Consider the following 23,922-nt stretch of genomic DNA (forward strand, 5'->3'; position numbering starts at 1 on the left):
TTCATGTAGTTCATACTCTGCTGTGCTCTGCTGACTTTGGCACAGAGTTTGGTGCTCACAGCTCAAAGTTGTGAGTCCATTGCACTTAGACCTGCTTCCCTGCAGTGGAAGGTCTCTGGAAGTGCTTTCCCAGCTCGCCTGGCCCAGTCGGGGCTGAAGAGGTTGAGCCCAGTCATTGGCACTGGCTCAAAGGTGAAGCTGACAAAGTGGCAGGGATGAGTCCAACTGGGGAAGAGGCCCAGGTGTCTCTCCCTCCTGCTGCAACAAGCTTCCCTCCCCCTGGTTTCCCAGAACCAGCAGAGGAGTGAACAGGGCAGAGGTGAAGTTAGCTTCACATAGGCACAGTCTCAGATTGCTTGGGGAAACCCTGGAGAGGAGGGGACTTAGGCAGCTGTGGGGAGGTGCAGACCTTCAGTCTCCGCAACTGCTTCATGCGGGCCAAGACCTGCCGGAAATGAGTTGCTGTGCTCATTAGGCCTGACACTCCTGTACAGATCGTGTTTTTGCCAATACAGGGTTAACTCCAACTTGGGCAGTGTGATTTATTGCTGGCTCGCTCGAGTCACAAATCAAACACGCAACGCTACAGTCTGAGTAATAAGCATCCCTTTATTCGCCGACACCATTACAAAAACTGATTACATTAGCAACCAAAAAAAGGGGGCGGGGGAGAGAAGGGGAGGGGAGGAGTGTTTAATTGAAGGTGGAAGTCAGAGGCCGCTACTCCCCGAAATGTATCTAAGTAAAACAGTGTAGACTGTCGGTATTAAAACGTTACTGTTTACTGCTGCTGTTACCACGTCAGGTGGGTGTGTCTGAACAAGTTTTACTGAGCATAGTAAAGACAAGAGGTTATACGTTCACTGTAGGCTCCAGGAATGTAAAGCTCTAATTTATCCAAACTGTTTTGTTTATTTATTTATTTATTATAAAACTAAACTCTGGAGGTGCCTGCAGAGTCATCTTCTTCATCATCTTGTTTAAATCAGTAGTCTAACAAGGAGTAGAAAAGACAAAACTCTGTTCAGTGTTTGACGAAGTAGAAAGGGTTGTGAACACATAAATAAGGCTTTAATTTGGCAAAATATAAAATACAGTGCCTTCTGCTACCCCCAAATTAACGGTCTCCCCATGATTTCATTCTGCAAAAGAAGAGGAAACAAAAGAAAAGAAAGGTAAGGTAAGGTAAGCCTGGGGAATGCATGAGAAAGTAGCTATTGCAAAATACCTTTTAAAAAAAAAATTATACACTGAAAAAGGAGTCCTGCAACTTTAGGGTAAAGTAGGGTTACATGTAATTCCTCCAGATAGAAGAAAAATAAAGTGGGAAACGGCAGCCCAGGCTTTCACTGCGCCAGTTCATAAACAGTGGAACTCATTCCCCAAAGAGGGGCACCCAAATATCTTCACTGTACAGCTTTCGCCATATTATTTCATTTATTTATTAAATTTATATTCCCACCCTTTCGCCCAAAGGAACCCAGGGCAGCAAGCACATAAGGCACCTAAAAAACAAAACAATAAAATCTGCAATACAGATGGAGACCTTGAAAAGGTCTCTACTTAAAAAGGCTTCTTGGAAGAGGAAGGTCTTTAGTAGGCACTGAAAAGCCAACAGAGGCAACACCATATTCTAAAGGAACGCCTCCTTATTGCAGCAGAGCTATTTAATTTTGTGGGCCCTACCACTTTGGTTGAATTTATACTGCCCTGTTCCATTTTGAACGGTCTTACTTGTTTTATATACTGTTAATGATTGTATCTGCCTATTATCATGGTATATGGTACCGTTGTAACCCAGCTTGGAATCTTATGGTGAAGGGCAAAAAACTCTTATTTATGAATAAATAAAGAAATATCGAGAAGCCTTTGAAGTTTTAAAAATTAGGAATCAGGTTTTTTAAATAGGGGAGGGAAAAGGCACAATAAGCTCCAATTCAAAACCCGCTGAATATTCAGAGCTAACACATATTGAAAGTCAAAAGTGGCGTTTCAAAATTAAAACTTTTCTAAACACACTTTACTGTGTTTATAATATTTTGCTGGGAGCCACCCAGAGTGGCTGGGGAAACCCAGTCAGATGGGCTGCATATTATTATTATTATTATTATTATTATTATTATTATTATTATTATTATTATTATTATTTTATTCTGCTGCCTAGTCTCCCAAAGCTCTTCTTTTTACCAGGGCCAGCCTGTCCTGTTTGGCCGCCTGAGGCGAAGTCGAAGACGACTTCCGGCAAGATCTCGTTACCGTATTTTTCGCTCCATAAGACACACTTTTTCCCTCCTAAAAAGGAAGGGGAAATGCTGTGTGCGCCTTATGGAGCGAATGCAGGCGGGAGAAGCCCCCAAGAGCTGCACACACGCTCCGCGGGGCTTTTGCGGGAGGTGGAGGAAGGGACAGAGGGCAGCCCCTCAGTCCCTTCCCCCACCTGCCAGAAAAGCCCCCAAGAGCCGCACTCCCTTTCACGAGCCGCGTGGAGCGTGTGTGCGGCTCTTGGGGGCTTTTCCCCCGAGGAGGGAGAAGGGCAGCCCGTCAGGGTGCAAGAGCCACACACCCACTCCACGCGGCTCGTGAAAGGGAGCGCTGAGCAGAGCCTTTAAAAATATTTTTTTTCTTGCATTCCCCTTCTAAAAACTAGGTGCGTCTTATGGTCAGGTGTGTCTTATGGAGCAAAAAACATGGTATAACTCGCAAGAGTTCCATGAAATCTCGCATAATCTCGCTGGAAGCTACCACCGCCACAAAACCTCAGCAGCAACAGTGGCAGGTGGGGTACCTGTGGCAATACCACCCTCTTGTATTCCACCGCCCGAGGCAGCTGCTTCGCTCCGCCTCATGGGTGGGCCGGCCCTGCTTTTTGCCCACCCCCAGGAAATGCAGCTGGTGACCCTCCCTGGAACTCTCCTACCTAGTAGCTGGTAGTGTTCTTTTCCTTTCGCAAGCAGTTGGCTGACTGACGCAAGCAGTTTCTTGAGATGGGCAACGTCCTGGCTCATGGCTACGTTGAGGCTTTTATCGGGCCCTGCCTAGAGGGGAAAGGAGGGGAGAGAAAGCAGTTAGCAAAGAGGAGTTGCGGCGGAAGGAACAGCTTGAGAGTGGGCAGGTGGGGAGATTTAACACTGAATTTTAGAGTGCAGGGTAGGCAATCAGCCGGAGGCCGAAGGGGCCTGCCATGCCCAAGGCTGCACCACTTAGACATCTCGAACGAAAGGGTGAAGCCCCTCCTTTGGAACAGAACGAAGAGCAAGGCAGGCTGCCGGTCTCCCTTCTGTTCCCCAAGTGATCCCCAGGACACAGCAGGGCAAGGACGCTCTCAGGTCTACTGCACAAAAAATAAAATGAAAATAAAAAATCCCTCTGCGCCGAGAACTAGCACGCCAGGGGAGAAGGATGGGATAGAACTGCTCTCCCCTGGCATGCTACTATTCTGTGTGCGTGGATTGGTTTATTTTTAATGGAGGGTCATTCGCTCCTGTAACCACCACCACCACCCCTGCAATCTGAAGTGGAACAGCCCAGGCGCAGCAAGAAGTAGGCCTTGATGCAGAAGCCCCAGGACAAAAGGCCCCCCAGGGTCCTTCATATTAGGTTCCAGCTTGGTATAATTTGCAACCGGGGGGGGGGGGGAATAAATAAATAAACAAATAATAATAATAATAACTTTATTGTCATTGTACAACCTGTGTACAATGAAATTAAACGAGCCTCCCCCCCAAACACTCAATCTCTTATCAAACAACACACCACCTCGCAAGTCAATTTCGCTATGTTATTTTTCGTTCAACAGCCTAACAGCCCACGGATTGAAGCTATTTTTTAGCCTGTTGGTACGGCTGATTATACTACTGTATCTTCTGCCCGAGGGTAGAAGATTAAAGAGGTGATGGCTGGGGTGCAAGTCATCCCTGAGAATTTTTCTCGCTCTCCTAAGGCAACGATCCCTTGCAATGTCATCTAGTGGACTCAAGGGACAGCCCATGATATCATGTGCTGTATTCACCACCCTCTGTAGAGACTTTCTGTCTGTGGCTGTCAGGCCAGCATACCACACTGTGATACAATATGAAAGGACACTTTCTATTGTGGACGGGTAAAAGGAGTTCATCAGTTGTTGTTTAACATTATTCTTTCGCAAGACCCTGAGGAAATGGAGTCTCTGTTGAGCCTTCCTGACCACCCAAGTTATGTTGATTTTCCAAGTTAGGTCCTCACTAAGGTGAACTCCCAGGAATTTAAAGGAGGAGACTCTCTCCACACAGCCCCCCCCCAATAATATACAACAGGGCAGGTTCCCCTCTCTTCCTCCAGAAACCCAACACCATCTCCTTTGTCTTACTAACATTTAGGTGCAAATTATTCTCTAAGCACCTTGTAGATACTTTTCGAACCTCTCCCCTGTACGCTGCTTCATCTCTGCCTGCAATTAGGCCCATTATGGTAGTAGCATCTGCAAACTTAATAATTACTGTGGATGGCTCAGATGATTTGCAGTCATACGTGTGCAATGAGTACAGGTAGGGACTTAGCACACATCCCTGTGGGGTGCCAGTGCTAAGCTTCAGGGAGGTAGATATAACAGTCCCAATCCTCCCTGTTTGTGTCCGATCCCTCAAAAAGTCTTTAATCCAGTCACAGATGGTAGAAGAAAGGTTCGGATCCGTCAGCTTTTTAATAAGAATGTCATTTCTACCTTTGGTTGGAAAATAGTTGGGCCTGCTAATACGCAGCTGCCCTGCCACCTGCTGGTGGGACAGAGCAGCACGGGGCCTTCGTTCCATTCATCCAGAGTTGCAAACCACACACACACAAATACAAGGGGTGGGGGACACAACTGTGCTGCGTGACATCTTCAGATCTCTAAAAGTGGCCCTCCAACCACCACGGACCTCAACACAAACACACTGGGAGCCAGCGTGGTGTAGTGGTTAAGAGCGGTAGACTCTGGCATCTGTTGCATTTCACCCACCTGCCCCTGAACCCAGGGCAAGGGCATTTCCTGCTACTCACTACACACTGAGAGCCAGTGTGGTGTAGTGGTTAAGAGCGGTAGTCTCGTAATCTGGGGAACCGGGTTTGCTTCCCCGCTCCTCCACATGCAGCTGCTGGGTGACCAGTCACACTTCTCTGAAGTCTCTCAGCCTCACTCACCTCACAGAGTGTTTGTTGTGGGGGAGGAAGGGAAAGGAGATTGTTAGCCGCTTTGAGACTCCTTCGGGTAGTGATGAAGCAGGATATCAAATCCAAACTCTTGTACTGTGCTGGGCCACCCAGTCGTAAAGTGACGCGGAACGGGCTGGGACTAGGATTCCCCGTTAGCAGCCGTTCAAAAGCAGAAAGTAGTCTGGGTCTGAGGAAAACGTGGGCAATGTCTAGGCAGAGAGGAGTGCGAAGAGGCAATCTGAACCCATGGCTAATTGGCTCTGCCCTTTTGCTTACCCCCTTAATGAATATTACGTCTTCCAGGATCTCTGCAAAAGTGCCATGCAGGCAGGACTGTGCAGAGCCGGATTAAGCAACAATTCATTCCGGCTGGTAGCCAAATACAGCCATTTGGACACACACACACACACACCAGTGAAGTTGCTGCTGAAGGATTCTGGTAATGCCTACGCATCATATGGCTTTTATATGCTCAAGGTAACACTCACCGTCTGTGAGGAGACGTCACTGTTCTCAATCACATTGGTGTCCCCTGCGGCTTTTCCTATTTCCCTTTCTAGAGTAACGAGCGATTCCTGGGCCTTAAGGGAGAAACAGCAGAGGAAATACTTTGAGTATTATTGTGCGTTTCGTTTAGGAATTGCTTCCTGTTGTTAGGCGCCCCAAAGTGATTAACAATATAATGAAAGCATCTAAAAAACAGAGACACATATAAAAGCAGGCAAAACAATTGCATGTATAAACACGGTGTGTGTAGACAAGAACAGCACATACATAAAATCAACTCAATTCAACATGGACACCAAAAACCTCCGTGTGGAAGGCTTGTTGAAATAGTAAAAGGTAAAGGGACCCCTGACCGTTAGGTCCAGTTGCGGACGACTCTGGGGTTGCGGTGCTCAGCTAGCTTTATTGGCCGAGGGAGCCAAAGTTTGTCCACAGACAGCTTCCGGCGCACCAGAGCAGCACACGGAAACACCGTTCACCTTCCCACCGGAATGGTACCTATTTATCTACTTGCACTTGTTGGGATTCGCAGGATGATGAGTAAGTCTGCAGGCTTCAACAGGCTGATGCAATACTCTGTGAAGTGCTAAGTCAGAGTGACTCAGCGGGAATGTGATTGGCTATCACCTGTTTTAAAAGGAAAGCCTTTGCAACAGTATGTTGTGGTTGTGCTGTGGTGTGGTGGTGCTGTGGTGGAGAGTATTCGTTTGCCTTAAGGAGCAGGTACTCTGTATGGACTGTTTTTGTAAATACCTGTATATAGCTCACATTAAAAAGACTGCACTGGAAAAACCTGGGACTCTGAGCGTTTCTGCTAAAAGCGCCGCGAGGAATTCGCGACAGCACTTTGACGTACTTTCGAACTGCTAGGTTGGCAGGAGCAGGGACCGAGCAACGGGAGCTCACCCTGTCGCGGGGATTCGAACTGCCGACCTTCTGATCGGCAAGTCCTAGGCTCTGTGGTTTAGACCACAGCACCACCAGCGTCCCAGTTGAAATAGTAAAACACCAGATATCACTGTGAGCTACTATGGTTGGGAAACAGAGAATGTCCAGGTCAGGATAAAAAACCCAGAATGCTGTGGACTGTTTTTGTGGGGTGGGGCCTTGTAATGCAGTATTTGAAAATACGAAGCATGGATGCAACAGCTGTGCTTCCAGACACTGGCGTCACGTGGGCTCACTTAAATCAGGAATCCAGGAGTAGCTATGACTCCCTCTTGAGCATCCCTGGGCAAGCACTTTCTGTGAGACACAATCTCACGAGCTGCACAAATACAGGGCGATGCAAGTGTCCATCTGGGCATCTGAAAGTGATGTGCTCTAGGCAATGCTTTCACCCTTCTTCACAAATGCTCTTGAGGCAGCCAAAGAAGTAAGCAAAATGGCATCACAAGCAGCCTAAGATCACAGCAGCCAGATAAACCCATAAATAGCCAGAGATTAAAAAGTCTTTGCCTGGTGCTGGAAAGACAGAGGCGGTGGCTCCACAACACAGTCTTACAGTCACACCCTGCCTAATTTCTGAAAGGGAGACGCACACCAGATAAGCATTTCAAGACACCATCCTAATGCGCAGAAAGTTTGACATGGCAGAAGGGGACAAAACAGGGCTTTAAAAATAAGCACAATGGCTTTTAATTAGAATGGAATGGAATCATAAAGGGACCCCGAGGATCATCTAGTCCAACCCTTGTTCACAACCTCGAAGCGGCATTTTGGAAAGGCTTTTCTGAGTACAGTGGTGCCTCGCAAGACGAAATTAATTCGTTCCGCAAGTCTCTTCGTCTTGCGGTTTTTTCGTCTTGCGATGCACGGTTTCCCATAGGAATGCATTGAAAATCAATTAATGCGTTCCTAGGGAAACCGCCTTCAGACCAGGTCGGGGGACAGTCTGTCCCCCGACCTCTTCTGAAGGCTGGGGGGGGGGGACAAGGGCTTTTCTTCCCACTGCCAGCCTTCAGAAGGCTGCTCTGAAGGCTGGCGGTGGGAAGAAAAGCCCTTCTTCCCACCTCCCGCCCCGCAAGCTCCGGGGACAGGAGGGCTTTGCTGCCAACCGCCAGCATTTTAAAAGCCCCTGCTGTCCCGGGGCGATTTTAAAATGCTGGCGGGCGGGAGCGAAGTCTCCGCTGCCCCGAGGAGATTTTAAAATGCTGGGGGTCGGCAGCGAACGCTTCGCTCCCGCCCGCCAGCATTTTAAGATCGCCCGGGGCAGCGGAGAAGTCTCCGCTGTCCCGGGAAGGCAGGCGGGGGGGAGCAAAGACTTTTGCCCCCGCCTGCCTTCAGAAGAGGTCCAGGACCTCGTTCCGATGCCGGGCGGCGGGGTGCGAGGTTCCCGCCCCACCGCCCGGCATCGGGGCATCGTTCCGATGCCCGGCGGCGGGGTGCGAGGTTCCCGCCCCCCCGCCCCGCTTCGGAGCAGCGTTCCGAAGCGGGGCGGCTGGGGCAGGTGTTCCCGCCCCCCCCGCCCCACTTCGGAGCAGCGTTCCGAAGCCGGGCGGTGGGGGCAGGTGTTCCCTCCCCCCCGCCCGGCTTCGGAGCACCGGGAGAAGCGATCTCCCCGCAGCCCCTTGCTTCAAAAGAGGTCCGGGGGCAGCGGGGAAGAAGCGCTGCGCTTCCCGCTGCCCCCGGACCTCTTTTGAAGCAAGGGGCTGCGGGGAGATCGCTTTTCCCCGCAAACCCTTGCTTCAAAAGAGGTCCGGGGGCAGTGCGAAGCGCTTCCCGCTGTCCCCGGACCTCTTTTGAAGCAAGGGGCGGTAGGGAGAAGCGATCTCCCCACAGCCCCTTGCTTCAAAAGAGGTCCGGGGGCAGCGGGAAGCGCTTCCCGCTGTCCCCGGACCTGGGGCTGCGGGGAGAAGATCGCTTCTCCCCGCTGCCCCTTGCTTCAAAAGAGGTCCGGGATCTCTTTTGAAGCAAGCGGCTGCGGAGAGAAGCGATCTCCCCGCTGCCGCTTGCTTCAAAAGAGGTCCGGGGGCAGCGGGAAGAGCTGCCCCCGGACCTCTTTTGAAGCAAGGGGCGGTGGGGAGAAGCGATCTCCCCGCCGCCCCTTGCTTCAAAAGAGAAGACCCGCTGTCCCCTGGGCAAGCTTCGTTTTGCGAAGCAAGCCCATAGGGAAATTCGTCTTGCGAGGCAACTCGAAAACGAAAAAACCTTTCGTTTTGCGAGTTTTTCGTCTCGCGAGGCGTTCGTCTTGCGGGGTACCACTGTACCCTTAAAAAGGAAGGCCAACAGGAAATGTAGCCTAGACTCTAGGTGTAGCCTAGAGGTTGCAAAGGATAATTAACTGTGACCAGGACTTCCCTGTCTGCGAGGGAGGCATAACTGGCACAGTAACTTAAGCTAGAGGAAAACACTGTGTGACACAGGCTGCAGTTGGGCCTCAAGCAACAAAGCACTGTATCTTTGATTCCCCCTAGACCACTTAGACCCATTCCTTACCTTAGGCAAGTCAACTGCTAGTTTCTGCCTCTCGCTCTGATCAATTTTGAGTTTGGATAAAGTCTCGTTCAACTGGGTTTTCAGCTGCAACAGATAAGACAAAGCCAGTTGAGCACATCCCTCTTGGGAACAAGGGAATAAGAGGTGGCTACAAGTTGAAGAATGGCAGACAAAGGTGACAGACTTCATGGGACTAGCAGAGATGACCGGCAGAATCCGAGACCAGGGGAAAGAGACAGTGGAAGAGGACTGGAAGAAATTCAAAACATATCTTAAAAACTGTTGTAAAATTGAGGAGTGTTAAGATGTCAAGGGGTAAGAAGTAGAGAATTACAGCTGTAACTAATAAGTTTAAGGAAATCTAATGAAAGGGAACTAATAGACAAATTGACTAAAGGGTTGCTAAAGAATTGCGGAATAAGGATGCAGCGAAAGGGAGGTATGGGGAAGTCGGAGGAAAGAAGGTGTATGAAATTAAGGTTATGAAATTATATATGTTTAATGCTGTGTATGTTTTTGTTTTGTGTTTGTTTTTTTATTATGTGTTTGAAAAAATGAATAAAAAATTTTTTTTAAAAAAAAGAGGTGGCTACAAGTATAAACACACACACATGAGAAGGAAGAGTGAAGATTAGTCATCAAACATGTACTACAAGGAGAGTTGGGCAGCAAAGTGAGTCCATCTGCAAGACAGATGAAAAAGAACAACTACAGAAAGCTACAGGTAACTACAGAGGTTAGAATCAGTGAGAAAATTTTAAACGGATATGTTCTCCAAGCCTCACCAGCCTTATCAGGGCATTTGCACGAAGCTTTTCACAAGTGAGTATCTGCTCCACAGATCAGTTCCAATCATCATCAGTGTTTTGTTTAAGGAAGCCTTAAACCAAAACATCTGGAAGCCACCAAAGAACTGAGGAACAGCAAGTTGACTAAAGCCACTGACACACAGCCTCTCTCCCATTTTCTTTCAGGCAACTCACAGGCTACCCCTCTGAGCTAGCCAGAACATCTGATATCTTCATAATTTTACTCACGTGCATCCAAAATAACTTGTTCTCACCAAAAAAGCAGTACCCCCAAAAGTTTGTAATAATTAAGTACCTGGTAATTTTCAGAGTTTTTCAAATAAGAGACCTAATACAGGATTTTGCATGTGGAGAGACATAAAGGTGAAACCACCTTCACCCAAGAAGGACAGGATGGGGGGAAGTCACCGTTCGTAATGACATTTTCCTATTCAACGTGACCCTCGGTGATGCTCAAACTTTCCTTCTGGGTTCTGGAAAACTCACAGCGACCCAGCTGGAGGCAGTTCAGCTCAAGAGTTAGTTATATGAATCAATTCCATAATGCCAGAAGCTTCAGCAAAGCAAGGCTGGTCTGGTTTCTTTTCTACGCCCAACAGGCAGTATGGGACTGACCAGTCTCTGCCTGGGGCACCTAGTGCTTCCCTCTCCTGCCTTTAAGAAGGTACATTGCACTCGAAGGGCAGAAAGACTACGCCTTCCTCAAGTCAGCAGGCTGCATTATGCCACATTCTGTGCCCCTTGCCTGATTTAATCTCTTTGTATGCAAATACAAAAAAACTGTCCAGTTTCACCTTCCAGAAACTGGGACTTCCTTCAAGGGAAAAGGTGCAGCACTTTCCACACCTGTAGCCAAGACCCCCTGCTTTCCGAGAAAGCAGGCTTCTGAATTCACAAACCATCCAAACCGTTAAGGCTTTAAGCGAAAAGGGCCAGAGGGAGCAGCAAACACACTTAATGTTGTTATTAAGAGGCAGAGAAAGGGCTGTAAAAGTGGTTGAAGCAGACAAAGTCTGAGCTGGAGGGGTTAGCAGACAAGACAGGATTCAGAAAGGTTCCCTCCGCTTTGGAGTAAGCTGTATTCAGCGGAGGGAGGAGGGCAGGCCTCTTACCAAATTTAACTCTTCATTCTGCCTTACTGCTTCAGAATATGAGTCATCAAGTTTTTTCTGCAATTCAGTCAACAGATCTTTGAGCTGAAATGAAGTTTTCAGAGGCTTTAAGACGCATCTCTTTCTGCCACCCCCTTCCCCCCTGTTCTGGCTCCGTGGTTAGAAGTCACAAACACAACAAACGCCCCTGAGGGGAGCAAGCATTTCGTCTTTGGGCCAACCAGAGCCATGCGCTGAGTGCAACAGAGAGCAAAAATAACTGCTCCATTTCGACAGGCAGCTTACCTCCCGGACTTCTGAAACATACGTTGATCGCTCTATTTCTGCCTTCTCCAGTTCATGTTCCAGATGTTCTCGTTCCTTTTTAAGCTGCAAAAAAAGGCAAAGAAGTCACGAGAAGCTACAAAGGTGTCTGCTCTGCTTCCAGACATTTTCATCTGTTACCACCAAGCTGAAAGTCATTCTTCCAGCGCTAACCATAAACTACATTAATCACCAGCTTCACCAATTCCTGAAATGCTAGTCAGATTTCATACCCTGATCTGACCTATCTTTCAGTAATGTCCTTGGTGGTTCAGTGGGCATGAATTGAAAAACCCAGCCACAGCAACTTAAAACTAGGTGTTTAGCAACTAGCGTTTAAATCGTAATGGCTACGTTTAAATGTTCTGGACAAAACGGCTGCAATTTAATATGCAGCTGGGGGTGACTAACCCATGGCCAGTATGGAAAGATTTGGCTTCCTGCCCCCAAAATTTGTCATTTAAAAAATTAGCTTTTAAATAAAAATACGTTGACCACTCCTATGGGTCCTCTGTTGTGACAGCCCCTGCCCCAAGTCCAGATGCCAAGGACAGGTGCATGAGGTCAGGGCAAGGAGCGCCATGTGGGCACACTGCTCATTCCAAGTCCAGTTTCTCAAACTGGGATCATTATGTCTGAACTGGGCCAGTTTTACACAAACACCCCAAGAAGGTTTGGGATGAAGCAACCCTTCATGAACAGATTAAACGAAACATACAGAATCAACTTCTTTGACTTCTTCCTTTAATCTTTCAACCGCCTGCTCCAAAGGAGCGACCGATGAGCGCATCTGCAATCAGACAAAATATAAACACTATTATTATTATTATTATTATTTAAATGACAAACATCTTACTCTTCAAGACTGTGAAATGGATGATCAGGGGCTGCTGATTTCGCAAGACTCCAACTGGCTTCAGGTTGCTGTGGCTGTTCACAATTACTGTTATGAGAAAAGCTCCCTTTTGCCTGTTCTGAATCTCCTTCCAATCAATTCTGCCAAGCGACACAGAGTTCCTACGCTACAGGAGAGGAAGACGTTTCTCCCATCTACACTCTGCAAATTGCGAATAATTAGATGGCTTCCCAATCTTTTGTTGAAAGATTTGTTGCAAAGATTTGTCTGTGCAGATTTTCACTTGTGCAGTAGCACTCTCCTCGCTTTCCTAAATAGGTTCCAGGGACTCCCCCAACCCTTTGCAGCATACGGGGGGGGGGGAGGAGGAGGAGGGAAGCCCCAAGTGGAAATCCTTGCGCTGACGGGAAGCGTCCATTGGCTACTACCTGTTGTTTTTCATTTCTTTGGCCTTTGTGACCCACAAAGGTCGCTACCAAGGTTATGCGTAGCACTCTGAACACCAGAGAGGGCTACCAAACCTCCATCATCTAAGTGGCAAAGACAGCTCCCATCCGTGAACCAGAGATTACTAAACCCAGATCATTTAACTCCGCGGAAGGTAGAGACGCAGTGGCAGATGGTCTTTCCCAGTTAACAATGAAATACTGCTGGTCTCCTGCTGCCAGCGGGTGGGGCTGCGCAGACATTCTCCCCATTTGCATCAAGTCTGCTTCAGTAAGCACTTCCTGGATGCATAATCCGAATCATCTTAGAGAGATTAATTTATTTTGATGAAAGCAAAGGAAAGCCACAGAAGTACAACACTGGTGGTGCGTTTTCCCTTTTTGCTTTTCAAAAACAGGATTAAGCCCCCTGATATTACTTCGAGAATGTGCTGCTATTTTTATACACGATCGCAGATTTGCCAGCTAATGTACAAGAGGCTGATTACTTCAGTATGCTGTTTTCAGGAGACATGAGTGACCCTTGCTTGCAACTAACTCGGGCCATAGACTAAATATATGAGGCTCCTCAAATCAGAACATTCAGCCCCTCCAGCCTGGAACTGTCTCCTCTAGCTGAGAACAGAAGCCCCACCGCACAGTCCTGATAGACATGGGCTCTAGCATAGGACCCCTGACCATTAGGTCCAGTCGTGACCGACTCCGGGGTTGTGGCGCTCATCTCGCTTTATTGGCCGAGGGAGCCGGCGTACAGCTTCCGGGTCATGTGGCCAGAGCAGCGCACGCAAACGCCGTTTACCTTCCCGTCAGAGCGGGACCTATTTATCTACTTGCACTTCGACGTGTTTTTGAACTGCTTGGTTGGCAGGAGCAGGGACCGAGCAATGGGAGCTCACCCCGTCGCAGGGATTCGAACTACCAACTTCTGATCAGCAAGTCCTAGGCTCTGTGGTTCAACCCACAACGCCACCCGCGTCCCCGGGCTCTAGCATAGGATCTTTGAAACTGAGATGACAGAGACTAAACCTTGAACTGTTCACATGCAAAGCATGTTCTCTGCATCTAAGGCAGCCATGGAGAACCTTTGGGCTGCCAGATGTTGCTGAACTTCAATTCCCTCACCCCTGGCAAGCCTGGCCCATGGCCAGGGAAAATGGAAGTTGCAGTTCAGCAACATCTGGAGGGCCAAAGTTTCCCCACACCTGATCTAAGGAAAGCCTTCGCTGCCTCCACTGGTGGACAGAACCACAAGCCATTGTTTTGATTCCAGTATAATGACATGCTGTGAGCATCCTCAGTGAACTTGCCTCAAGCTGCTGATCCGTTAGGGTATCTATATATAATAAAAACACACATAACAAAGGAAAACCAGAGACCCTCAGCTATCCATAACCATTATGGAAACAGGTATTCCTAATTGCTGGCATATGCCTTTTGGCATAGAAACATTTTCAGAAAGCTTTTAAAAGCTGAAACAGAAGGTCCCTGCTCAATCTCTATTAGCAGAGCATCCACAGGACTGGGCTGATGACACTACAGTCTCTTATTTCGTGTCGATGACAAATGAGCCATCGCTACCTATCTCATCCTCTTCATATTGAGGGCTGCACTGATGTTTCAAACTGCATTTCTACTTTTGTTCCTCACTTTAAGGACCGTTATACTGAAAAGCAAGCTTTAGATTTTATACACAGGTAAAATTACATGAAGTGGAGCAGCCAGTGGAGCCGTCTTCTAATCCAGAGTTTTAGTGTTCCCCCAAAATCTGCCCCTTGGTGCTGGAAATGGAGCACCCCCAGAGGTTAGAGGGGCAAAGAGGAGAAACTCAAGAGTGAAGCTCTGGGAGCAGGAGCTCCCCCACAGTACCTGTTGAAGTTCCTTCTGCAATTCTTCGATTTTTATTTTCCATTTGCTCTCCTCCTCTTCCACGCTCCTCTGTAGTCTTTGCAAGATTCCCTCCTAGCAACACAGAATTTCAGTTACCAAACACCCATAGGAAAATTGTGGTGTGTGTGTGTAAATTTCACAGGACACACTCCTACCGTCTCTGCAAGGACCACTTTATACTTCTCGCACTCCTGCTGCAACATGACATGCATCTCCTCTGCCTCCTTCAACTTCTGCTCCATGGCCTGTGAAGGGAAAAAATAAATCTCATATAGATATCTTGCAGGTTGGTAAGAAAGAGCAACCAGTTTGCTCTTATTGGCCTGGGGTGAGGGGAGACTGATGGCTTGGATCCTAAACTAAGTTAAACCTAACAGAATTCATGGATGGAACATTTGCCCTCCCCACCTCCCCTCTTCAGCCACCTACAACCTCCCTCCAATTTCCAGGCTTATTCCAGCAAAGGCAAGAACAGGTCTGTGCACTTGTTCCTGTATTAGCCATATCCTTTCTGCTACGTAGAAGAGCATCTCTTGCTTCTTGTGATCCCTTCAGGTCAGCAGCCAGGATTGAAGGTGCAGGAGTCTGAGGAGCTCTCCAGATTCAGCAGCTGCTGGTTGTGCAAAACCCTCATCAGTTTGGAAGGGATCCTGAGGATCATCTAGTCCAACCTGAATATGCAGCTGTCCCATATGGGGAATTGAACCTGCAACCTTGGTGTTATCAGCACCATGCTCTAACCAACTGAGCTGCTCTTAAACAGCAACAGTATCACACTCCAAAGTAGGTTTTAATTTTGAGGAGACCTTCAGGAGGGAACCAGTTTCTCTATTTGTAACTAAATGGTCACACTTGTAGAGATGCATCGTCCAGAATTCCTGAAGTGCAGCCAGAGCTGAAGCTATTGTTAAATCAGCCAGGGAGTTTCCCATTACAGTCGTACCTCGGAAGTTGAACGGAATCCGTTCTGAAGTCTGTTTCACTTCCAAAACATTCGGAATCCAAGGCACGGCTTCCGACTGGCTGCAGGAAGCTCCTGCAGCCAATTGGAACCTGCGGGAGTTGTGTCGGACGTTTGGGTTCCAAAGAACGTTTGCAAACCGGAATACTCACTTCCAGGTTTTTGGCGTTCAGGACCCAAGACGTTCAACTCACAAGGTGTTCAGGATCCAAGGTATGACTGTATATGGCAAATTTAAGATTAATTTTGGCTCACCTGAGCAGAGCTTCCTTTAAGGCTTTTTAAAACACACACCACTTATACCAACCTTAATTTCCTCTGGTCTAGATGTATCTTTTGTATGTTCTCTTACTTCCTTTTCAAACCCACGCATCCAGTCGCTGTGGCTCTGTGCAAGAGAGGATAATCTTTTTGGTATCCCGAGAATGACAAAAACCAGCTAGCTAGAGCTGCCCTTCCATCTGGGTGTAAAATTTACCTCTGTAAGCTAGGCTGGTTTCTACTCACACTCCCTATCTTCCATCCAGACACAGTATCTGGAAGAGGCAGATAACACTGATAACTGGGAAACGCTGGCCTGTGAGAGCTCCAACTGGAGGACAGCTTTTACCAAAGGTGTCATGGGCTTTGAAGACACTCGAACTCAGGATGCAAGGGATAAACGTGCTAAGAGGAAGGCACGCTTGGCAAGCCCTCACCGCGATCAACTTCTGCCTAGAAGCCTATGTCCCCACTGTGGAAGGAGGTGTAGATCCAGACCTGGCCTCCACGGTCACTTACAGACTCACTGTTAAGACTGTGTTCATGGAAGACAATCTTACTTGGCTACAAGTGATCGCCAAAGAAGACTGTTCAGATGTTCAGTCTCTGCCTGACTTTCCGGGAGAGCAGAGCACAGAAAGCTTCCTTATACTGAGTCAGACCATTAGGTCCATCTAGCTCAGTATTGTCCACACTGATTGGCAGTGGCTCTTCAAGACCAGATCCATCTTGAGGTGCCAAGGATTGAACCCAGACCTTCAGTTGCTCTACCACTGAACTACAAGTTAGACCATTCACCAATGTCCGATTCAGCTCTTACGCTTGCATGGAAGAGATAAGGAAACACCACCAATTTGCTTGGAGTCTTACACATAAAACAGGGATACAAAACTAAGCAGCCTTTAAATGTGCAATGCCGCGAGATCATAAAAGCAAGTAGTGCAAAACAGATCGATTAGCAGGAGCCCCTGGAGGTGCACACCAGCAGCTCTGAGCCAGAAAGCCCAGTCACTCCACTCTTCAGCAGCATCTACAAAGCAAACAGCTTTGCTTCCACTGTCGCCAGCTGGCAGCTGGAGAAGCACAGAAGTGTGGCACATCTTACCAAGGTGGAAGGAAGAGACACTATGGGGAACAGTTTCTGCAGTGTGCTTCTCGTCTCTGCTTCAACAGCCTCCACATACTGCTGCCGCTCCTGGATTGACAGAGTGAAAGAAGGAAGGGCCAAGTCAATGCAAAATTTCCACCAGATGGCAAGATAAAAATTTCCTTCCTTGGCCTAAACGTTCCTTGCCTAATTGAGCACTACTGTTTCCGAGGGGCCAGAAACAGTTTCACCCATCGACCCTTGCATTGACACCGCAGAAACAGCTTCAGGGCTCGGCCTTCGTGTCGTTTTGTACTTTCAACAAGTTCTCAAAAGAAGCCTCCGCAGAGTCTGTTCATTTCTTTCCCTCCCTTAAGGGGTTTGGGGAGGCAGAATGTGGGCACAGCAGGGTGAGGGGCACGGGGGGTTGGCAGCTATGTCAACCCACACTCTTAGAGGCCCAGATCACAGGTTCCTGCTCTTCACTTTTGAAGCATTCCTCAAAGAGGCGCCAGGAAGAAATATTATTACAAAGCCCAACACATTTTGATGAAATCTTTATCAAGGGGCGATGACTGCCAAGTTATTCTGTGGTATACGCCCCCCCCACACACTATAACTGGTTTTTTCCTAGAAATTTTCTGAGGGTCACCACCTTCCCCCTCCCCCTTATATTGCTCATCCTTTGTTGCCCTTGACTTTTAAATGCATGGTACTTCCCCAAACCCAAGTGAATACACACTCAAAATAATACAGTCTGAAGTTCTGGCCTTGATCCTTGATTTCCATTTGAATTGGGCCATGAAAGTAATATGGACTGCAAATTCTGAAAGGCCCAAGTAATTATGGGATCAGAGGCAAAGCATCTTATTTTCCTGGCCATTAAGCCATCACAAGAAAACAATGTTCTGTACTGAAGCGGGCATCAAAGTGAGATTTCTTGTGGTTGTGCTTTTCCCATATCCCCATTTTATCCCCTTTCTGTCAACAGGGGGTGGAAACTCGGTTCAACATTGTACAGCAACTAAAACTGCCGTCTGGAAAGCTCACTTTGTAAGTGGAGAGTTACATGTCAAACGGAAGGAGTTAGGGCTAGTTCACACATGCATGCACTCCCCTTGATTTCCTATCACTTGAACTTCAGCTGAGCGTGTGAATCATCTCCACTAAAAGAGTTCCTTCCTTTGAGGTGACCCCAGGTAAGAACTATGAAAAAGTACTGATCTCTGTTGGGAGATGGTACCTTCAGGTGTCCCAAGTCATCAAATGATGGATATGCATGTATGTACTGCCCATTATTCCCTCTGGCTCTTGCATCCTGGGAGAGAATGCAAGGCAGCTATTCTACATCTCTATAACTAAGTATTTTTACAGTGCACTAAGCATTCGCCTAGGGGCGTTGGGGCAGGTAGCTAGTTCACTCAAGCATCTCTTGTTGCAACGGACCCTTCACCATTTGCCGTATATGAAGCCCATCTCAGGACATGCTCTTGAGACTTATTTAGTCCAGGGTTCTCAAAACCTACAGCAGATCCCAGGACACCCATCTGGCTGCTGGGGTGCTTTCTGCATGTCTGGGAGCACAATACAGTGCAAAACCCAATCACAAGTGTAGTGCATCATTGCCTGGAGATGATCTCAGTTCCCCTTTGCTGATCTAGCTGCTCACAATCAAACTCCTCCCCCCCAAGAATCAGACCAGGAAGAAATTTTGGCAAACTAGAAATGTCTCCCCCAATGATGGGACTTTAGGAATGGCACAGCCTCTTAAATACAGGAGTTTTAACCCAGGTGTTGGGAACCTGTGGCGCTTCAGATGTTGCTGGACTCTAGCTCCTCTTAACCCTTGACCTTTTGCCATGCCAGCTGGGCAGGGGAGCTCAGAGCCTGGCCATGTCTGGGAGGACCACAGGTTTCCGAGCCCTGATTTAAGGACTTTGGAAAGGTTTGCCCCTTTCAAAAATGCTACGGAACATTTCTCAAGAGGCAATCTCCACCCACACCATGCCTTTTCTCTCCCCAGAATACAGAGCAAAACGGAAACCAATTGATAGAGCTGGGCAGCGTGTTCCTCTCACCATCATCGATCCAGCAAACATGAATGCTCATGGCCTCCAGTGATCAAGGCAACAAGGGAATCTTGTATGCATCCCTTCCCCATGACTGCAGACTCCGATATGCCAAAAGAGACAGGGCAGAAACCCCCTTTGCTTTATTGCCCTCCTAGTTTCAGTAGTAAGAATTTAACCTGTTGTGGAGGTATAGGTTTGTGGATAAACGTAAGGGGGGGGGGAACCCCCAGCAAAAAATCCTCAGTCTTTGAGGCCAGGGTAAAGGTAAAGGTGCCCCTGACCGTTAAGTCCGGTCACAGATGACACTGGGGTTGCGCGCTCATCTCGCTCTATAGGCCGAGGGAGCCGGCGTTTGTCTGCAGACAGCTTCTAGGTCATGTGGCCAGCATGACTAAGCCACTTCTGGTGAAACCAGAGCAGCGCACGGAAACACCATTTACCTTCCCACTGGAGAGGTATCTATTTATCTACTTGCACTTTGACGTGCTTTCAAACTGCTTGGTGGGCAGCAGCTGGGACCTAGCAACTGGAGCTCATCCCGTCATGGGGATCCGAACTGCCAACCTTCTGATCAGCAAGTCCTAGGCTCTGTGGTTTAGACCACAGTGCCACCTGCATCCCTTGAGGCCAGGGTAGAGGAGTTTAAATATATAGGTTCTATAAAGCAATGAACTTCATTTCCCCCAAGATTTGCCAGAGGTTGAAACCATCTCCACTGCAATTTTCTTTTATTTAAATTTGTTTGTTGGTGGAGGGGAAATTGGGGCTGAGTCTAAGCCTGAAGGAACTCCAGTGGAGCAGGCAGATCGTTCAAGTCCGTTGTCGTAGTTCAAACTCCTGGCCCTGTAGAGCACTGCAGCAAACGCCAGTGAAAAACCCTTTCTTGAAACACTTCCAGCAGGGAGATTCTACAGCCCCATGCCCCAAAGCAGCTTATTCTTCAGCTAAATGGCTTTCATATCCTATCCAAATTCTGTGTAATTTCAGTAAGTGGATGATACGATTATATTACGTTTTTTCTGTTTTAAAAAAAATATAAGATATGATTTTTAATATAAGCTTAAATAGTAGTGCTTCTGTCAGGGAAGTGAATTGTCAGTTTGGCTGGGGGGAAAGATTCCATGTGCATAAAGGGCTGCAAATGTAAGGGGCTGGAAGACAGGGGCAGGAGACAGTGGCTGTTTTTATTTGTGTAGTTTAAACTACATACCTGTTTCTCTTAAGCATCTTAAAAGATTTCACATTTCTCAGATTTATTATTTAAAAAATCAGGTATTTGTAAGTTACTGAACCCTGTGGAGATTTGACAGGGGAGATTTTAGGTTTTAACCCCCCCCCCAAGTCAACATGCACCTTAAATTGGGACTGAGTGAAGTTTTAACCATAGTGAGAATGTGAGAATTAAGATGCAGCAACCTGAATCTGACGAGATTTAAACTAAATACAAAACAGCACTTAAAATGAAGAAAATATGCAAGCTGAAACAGAATAATAATACCAGCAGACCTTATAATCTGTTCATATAACACCATATAATGGGTTGTATCCCATCACTCTAGTTCTTCCTCTCTCTTTTTAGTCTACCCCAGACCACTGTGCACCCTCAAAATTAGCTCTGGGAGGTTAAGGACCCTCTAGAGTGGATTTTGGGGGTATACAGGGGAAAGAGAGGAAACAGAAGTGCTGTCGTGGCAGTAGAACCCCACTGGATACAACTCAAAACTGGTACACCATTAGCTGTCTGTGTGTCAATATTTACTCCTTGTAGACCACTGATAAGCATTTTCCCCAGTAAGTGTATTTTGTTCATTTATATTAAACACTTAACTTTTCAAATTTAGAATTTGAAGATCCGGGTTGCCACATCTAAATTCACACCATAGTCAAAACTTCACACCATAGTCCACATCTGAGGCTATTTTGCGATTTAGAATTTTGTTTAACCTATCTATACGTTTCGTTTATGCTGTTTCCTTTCGTCTGCAAAAATTAAAGTGGGCCAATGACACTTCACTAGAAGATGCCGTGGCAGCAGCAGGTACCCCAATTTCGTTGCAATCCCAGCCCGGCTTGAACGCTTCCAAATCTTAGCCATTTCAAGGACTGTGTGCATGAAAATCAAAAGCAGCCCTCGTTGGCCCGTAAGGAAACACTCCAAAATCCACAGCTGGGCAATACCCTTTTGCTGAGACCAATGAAGTGAGAGTGTGTGCAGCTTGTGCTTCATTCTTCTGTCAAAATAAATGGGGAAAGTTTTTAGTTTTTTTAAAATCGGCTTGAATTATGGCCTGTGTGTTTAATTTCAACCTTCTTTTAAGGGCACCGAGTGTGACAGTCCTTACATGATGGACAGGTTTCATTGGGCACAAAAGTGAGAGGATGTTTGGGTGGCCAACAAGATGCTGGCAGGTGTGATTCCCAACTCCAGGGGGGCGGAGAGAGGGAGAACACAGCCCTATAGCTCTAGCAACTGTTCCAAGCAAAACCAGAGTAAGACAGCATGCTCACAAATCAACAGGGGAGGGGGACATAACATAAAGAGAAGATGACATGCAGAAGCAGAGGTGGAAAGTGCAGTATGAGAGAGAGAAAGAGAGAGCATTCAGAACAGAGTGTATTTAAAATTGCAGTAAAAGCTAAATGCTTCCATTTGATTCTAAAAGGCGGCTGCCGAATCACTTCTAGTTTCAATGCAGTTGTTTCTAGCAGTTAGTATTACAACCTTAGCAGTCTTGTTCACTTTGTCCTGCAGCAATTTTTCAGTTGAGGCCAATGCTTCCATGGCTTTCCAGTTTTTCTCTCGAAGGTCCTAATCGTTTTTAGAAAGATATGGTTTCAGTTCAGCCAATAATCAAACGGTGTCTTGCTTTCACTTCAGAGAGCGAGAGAGCGCTTGCATTTAAGCGCAGGTTACTGCAAAATGATTTGGGTGGTCAATTAAGATGAGGCACACTAGCAAAAAAAAGAACCAAGTGTGATGTTAAAAAGGGAAAGAGAATTTGTCTGGGGGGGGGGGGGGTTTCAAAAGCAAAAAATAAAAATAAGGCTAGTTCTTCCCGAATGTCCTGCCATTCTATTTCCTGGCTCTGCCTGCAACATCACTACTAGGAACCCTCCCCCCCCCCCTTTGACTGCATTTGTGAGGAAGGAGGAGGAGTATTCAAAAGTGAGCAATACACACACACACACCCTGGGACCAACCAAGCTTTAATTCACCTGCATAACCCAGAAATCAACAGCAATTCAGCGTCACCTGCAGCAGTCAGGGCCATCAGCCTAGGAAGGGTGCATAGCTCAGAAACAGAAGGGATCCTTTGCATACAGAAGGGACTCCGCTACACAGGTCAATTATTACGTTATACATGAGTTATAAAATGTGACACCAGAGGGCGGTGTGGAGTTGCAATCCGAAGCCAATGGTAAATTGCATTGGGAGCTAATTTTTCCAATAAGGTTTTTATAGTGTTTTTTTATATCTGTGTAGATCCAGCCATGGTCTCCGGTTGAATCCTTAGTAGCTTTACTTACAAAAGGACCCACTTGACTGAGAATCTGGAGAGCTCAGCCAGTTAAGGTAAACAGCACTGGGCTAGGAAGACCAACGATCTGACTCAATGTGAAGGTGGCGTCAGAAGTTCACCCTCCTACCAAATTGCAGGTGGCTTCCAAGAGAAGGTGAAAGTCCTGCTCCAATTCGTGCTGCATTGGCTGGACCACGAGGCAGATTAGAGGACTAGCTTTTTGTCGGCGTCAAAAATGTTGCATTTTAAAGAGAGCAAACAAAGTAGCATCTTAATGAAGTAAGTCAAATTGTATCATTCCTATGGTTTCCTCAGCCATTCTACTAGAAGGGCTTTACTCCCCCCGCCATGTTGACTCCTGAAATTAGCAACTGTTGGGGGGAGAGGATCCCTTTTTCTCTGGCATCTGTTGCATTTCACCCACCTGCCCCTGAACCCAGGGCAAGGGCATTTCCTGCTACTCTACACCGGCAGTTCTGCTCCACCAGGCCACAGGTACATCAGGTCCAGAATCCTGCTTTCAGAGTGGCCAGCCAGGACCAGGATCCAACAGGGTTCTCCCCATGTGAACCCCAGTATATCGCCTCTGAGAGTGGAGGCAGATCTCCACTAGCAACTGTGGTGGAATGACGGATCTAGTACACCAAGCCTATGCAACTTCTGCTCCACCAAGCTGACTTCAGAATAGGATGGCCCACCAAGGGCTTTATAAACCAAATAATAATAATAATGATGATGATAATGATTTATTATTTATACCCCGCCCATCTGGCTGAGTTTCCCCAGCCAGTCTGGACGGCTCCCAATCAAGTGTTAAAAACAATACAGCTTTAAATATTACAAACTTCCCTAAACAGGGCTGCCTTCAGATGTCTTTTAAAGAGAAGATAGCTGCTTATTTCCTTCACATCTGAAGGGAGGGCGTTCCACAGGGCGGGCGCCACTACCAAGAAGGCCCTCTGCCTGGTTCCCTGTAACCTCACTTCTCGCAATGAGGGAACCACCAGAAGGCCCTCAGCGCTGGATCTCAGTGTCTGGGCTGAACGATGGGGGTGGAGACGCTCCTTCAGGGTTTTTTTGCTGCCTGCCTAGGACTGCATGATTTTTTTTGGGGGGGGGTTCCCTATTGGCACAAGGCAGGCTTCAATGAGGGCCTGGTTTAGCCATGCCTCAACCCAACTGCACCACTCACAACTAGGAATGTGTGCTATGTGTGTATTGCGTGTTTAAATTAGCTTGAAGAGGGACACATTTAATATTTTTCAAAGTTATTTTTTATATTATTTATATTGTGGGATGGTTGGGCTTAAAGGAAGCTTAGGAACATGAAAAGCATTTCAGGGGTGTGATACGTCAGCTTATTTATTCTCTTTTTTGCAACCGTGCTACTTCACTAGTTTACAATTCCATAAATGCCCATTGTTGAGTTGGAAGGGTCACCTGGTCCAACCCCCTGCAATGTAGACATGGAGCACTGTAACACGTGCAAAGGG

The 23,922-nt window shown here is 47.3% G+C and overlaps 1 protein-coding gene across 6 annotated transcripts in view; it reads right to left on the reverse strand.

The window, feature by feature from the left end:
* Window positions 1–589: 589 nt before the first annotated feature.
* The window catches only part of KTN1 (kinectin 1), a 110,868-nt gene continuing 87,535 nt past the window's right edge, over window positions 590–23,922 (reverse strand). For 3 of the 6 annotated variants that reach the window (XM_081909179.1, XM_081909177.1, XM_081909178.1), the window contains 12 exons: window positions 21,631–21,717; window positions 16,855–16,944; window positions 15,796–15,876; window positions 14,683–14,772; window positions 14,507–14,599; window positions 12,057–12,128; window positions 11,321–11,404; window positions 11,036–11,119; window positions 9,115–9,198; window positions 5,658–5,750; window positions 2,918–3,035; window positions 590–1,142 (listed from right to left, as the gene is read on the reverse strand). In XM_081909179.1, coding sequence (XP_081765305.1) covers window positions 1,138–1,142; window positions 2,918–3,035; window positions 5,658–5,750; window positions 9,115–9,198; window positions 11,036–11,119; window positions 11,321–11,404; window positions 12,057–12,128; window positions 14,507–14,599; window positions 14,683–14,772; window positions 15,796–15,876; window positions 16,855–16,944; window positions 21,631–21,717 — 981 coding nt within the window. In that variant the 3' untranslated portion in view covers window positions 590–1,137. The remainder of the gene's footprint in view (window positions 1,143–2,917; window positions 3,036–5,657; window positions 5,751–9,114; window positions 9,199–11,035; window positions 11,120–11,320; window positions 11,405–12,056; window positions 12,129–14,506; window positions 14,600–14,682; window positions 14,773–15,795; window positions 15,877–16,854; window positions 16,945–21,630; window positions 21,718–23,922) is intronic. The other 3 variants (XM_081909181.1, XM_081909180.1, XM_081909182.1) reach the window with 3 other exon arrangements.

This window comes from Podarcis melisellensis (genome assembly GCF_964234715.1).
Source record: "Podarcis melisellensis genome assembly, chromosome: 1".
Classification (NCBI taxonomy): domain Eukaryota; kingdom Metazoa; phylum Chordata; class Lepidosauria; order Squamata; family Lacertidae; genus Podarcis; species Podarcis melisellensis.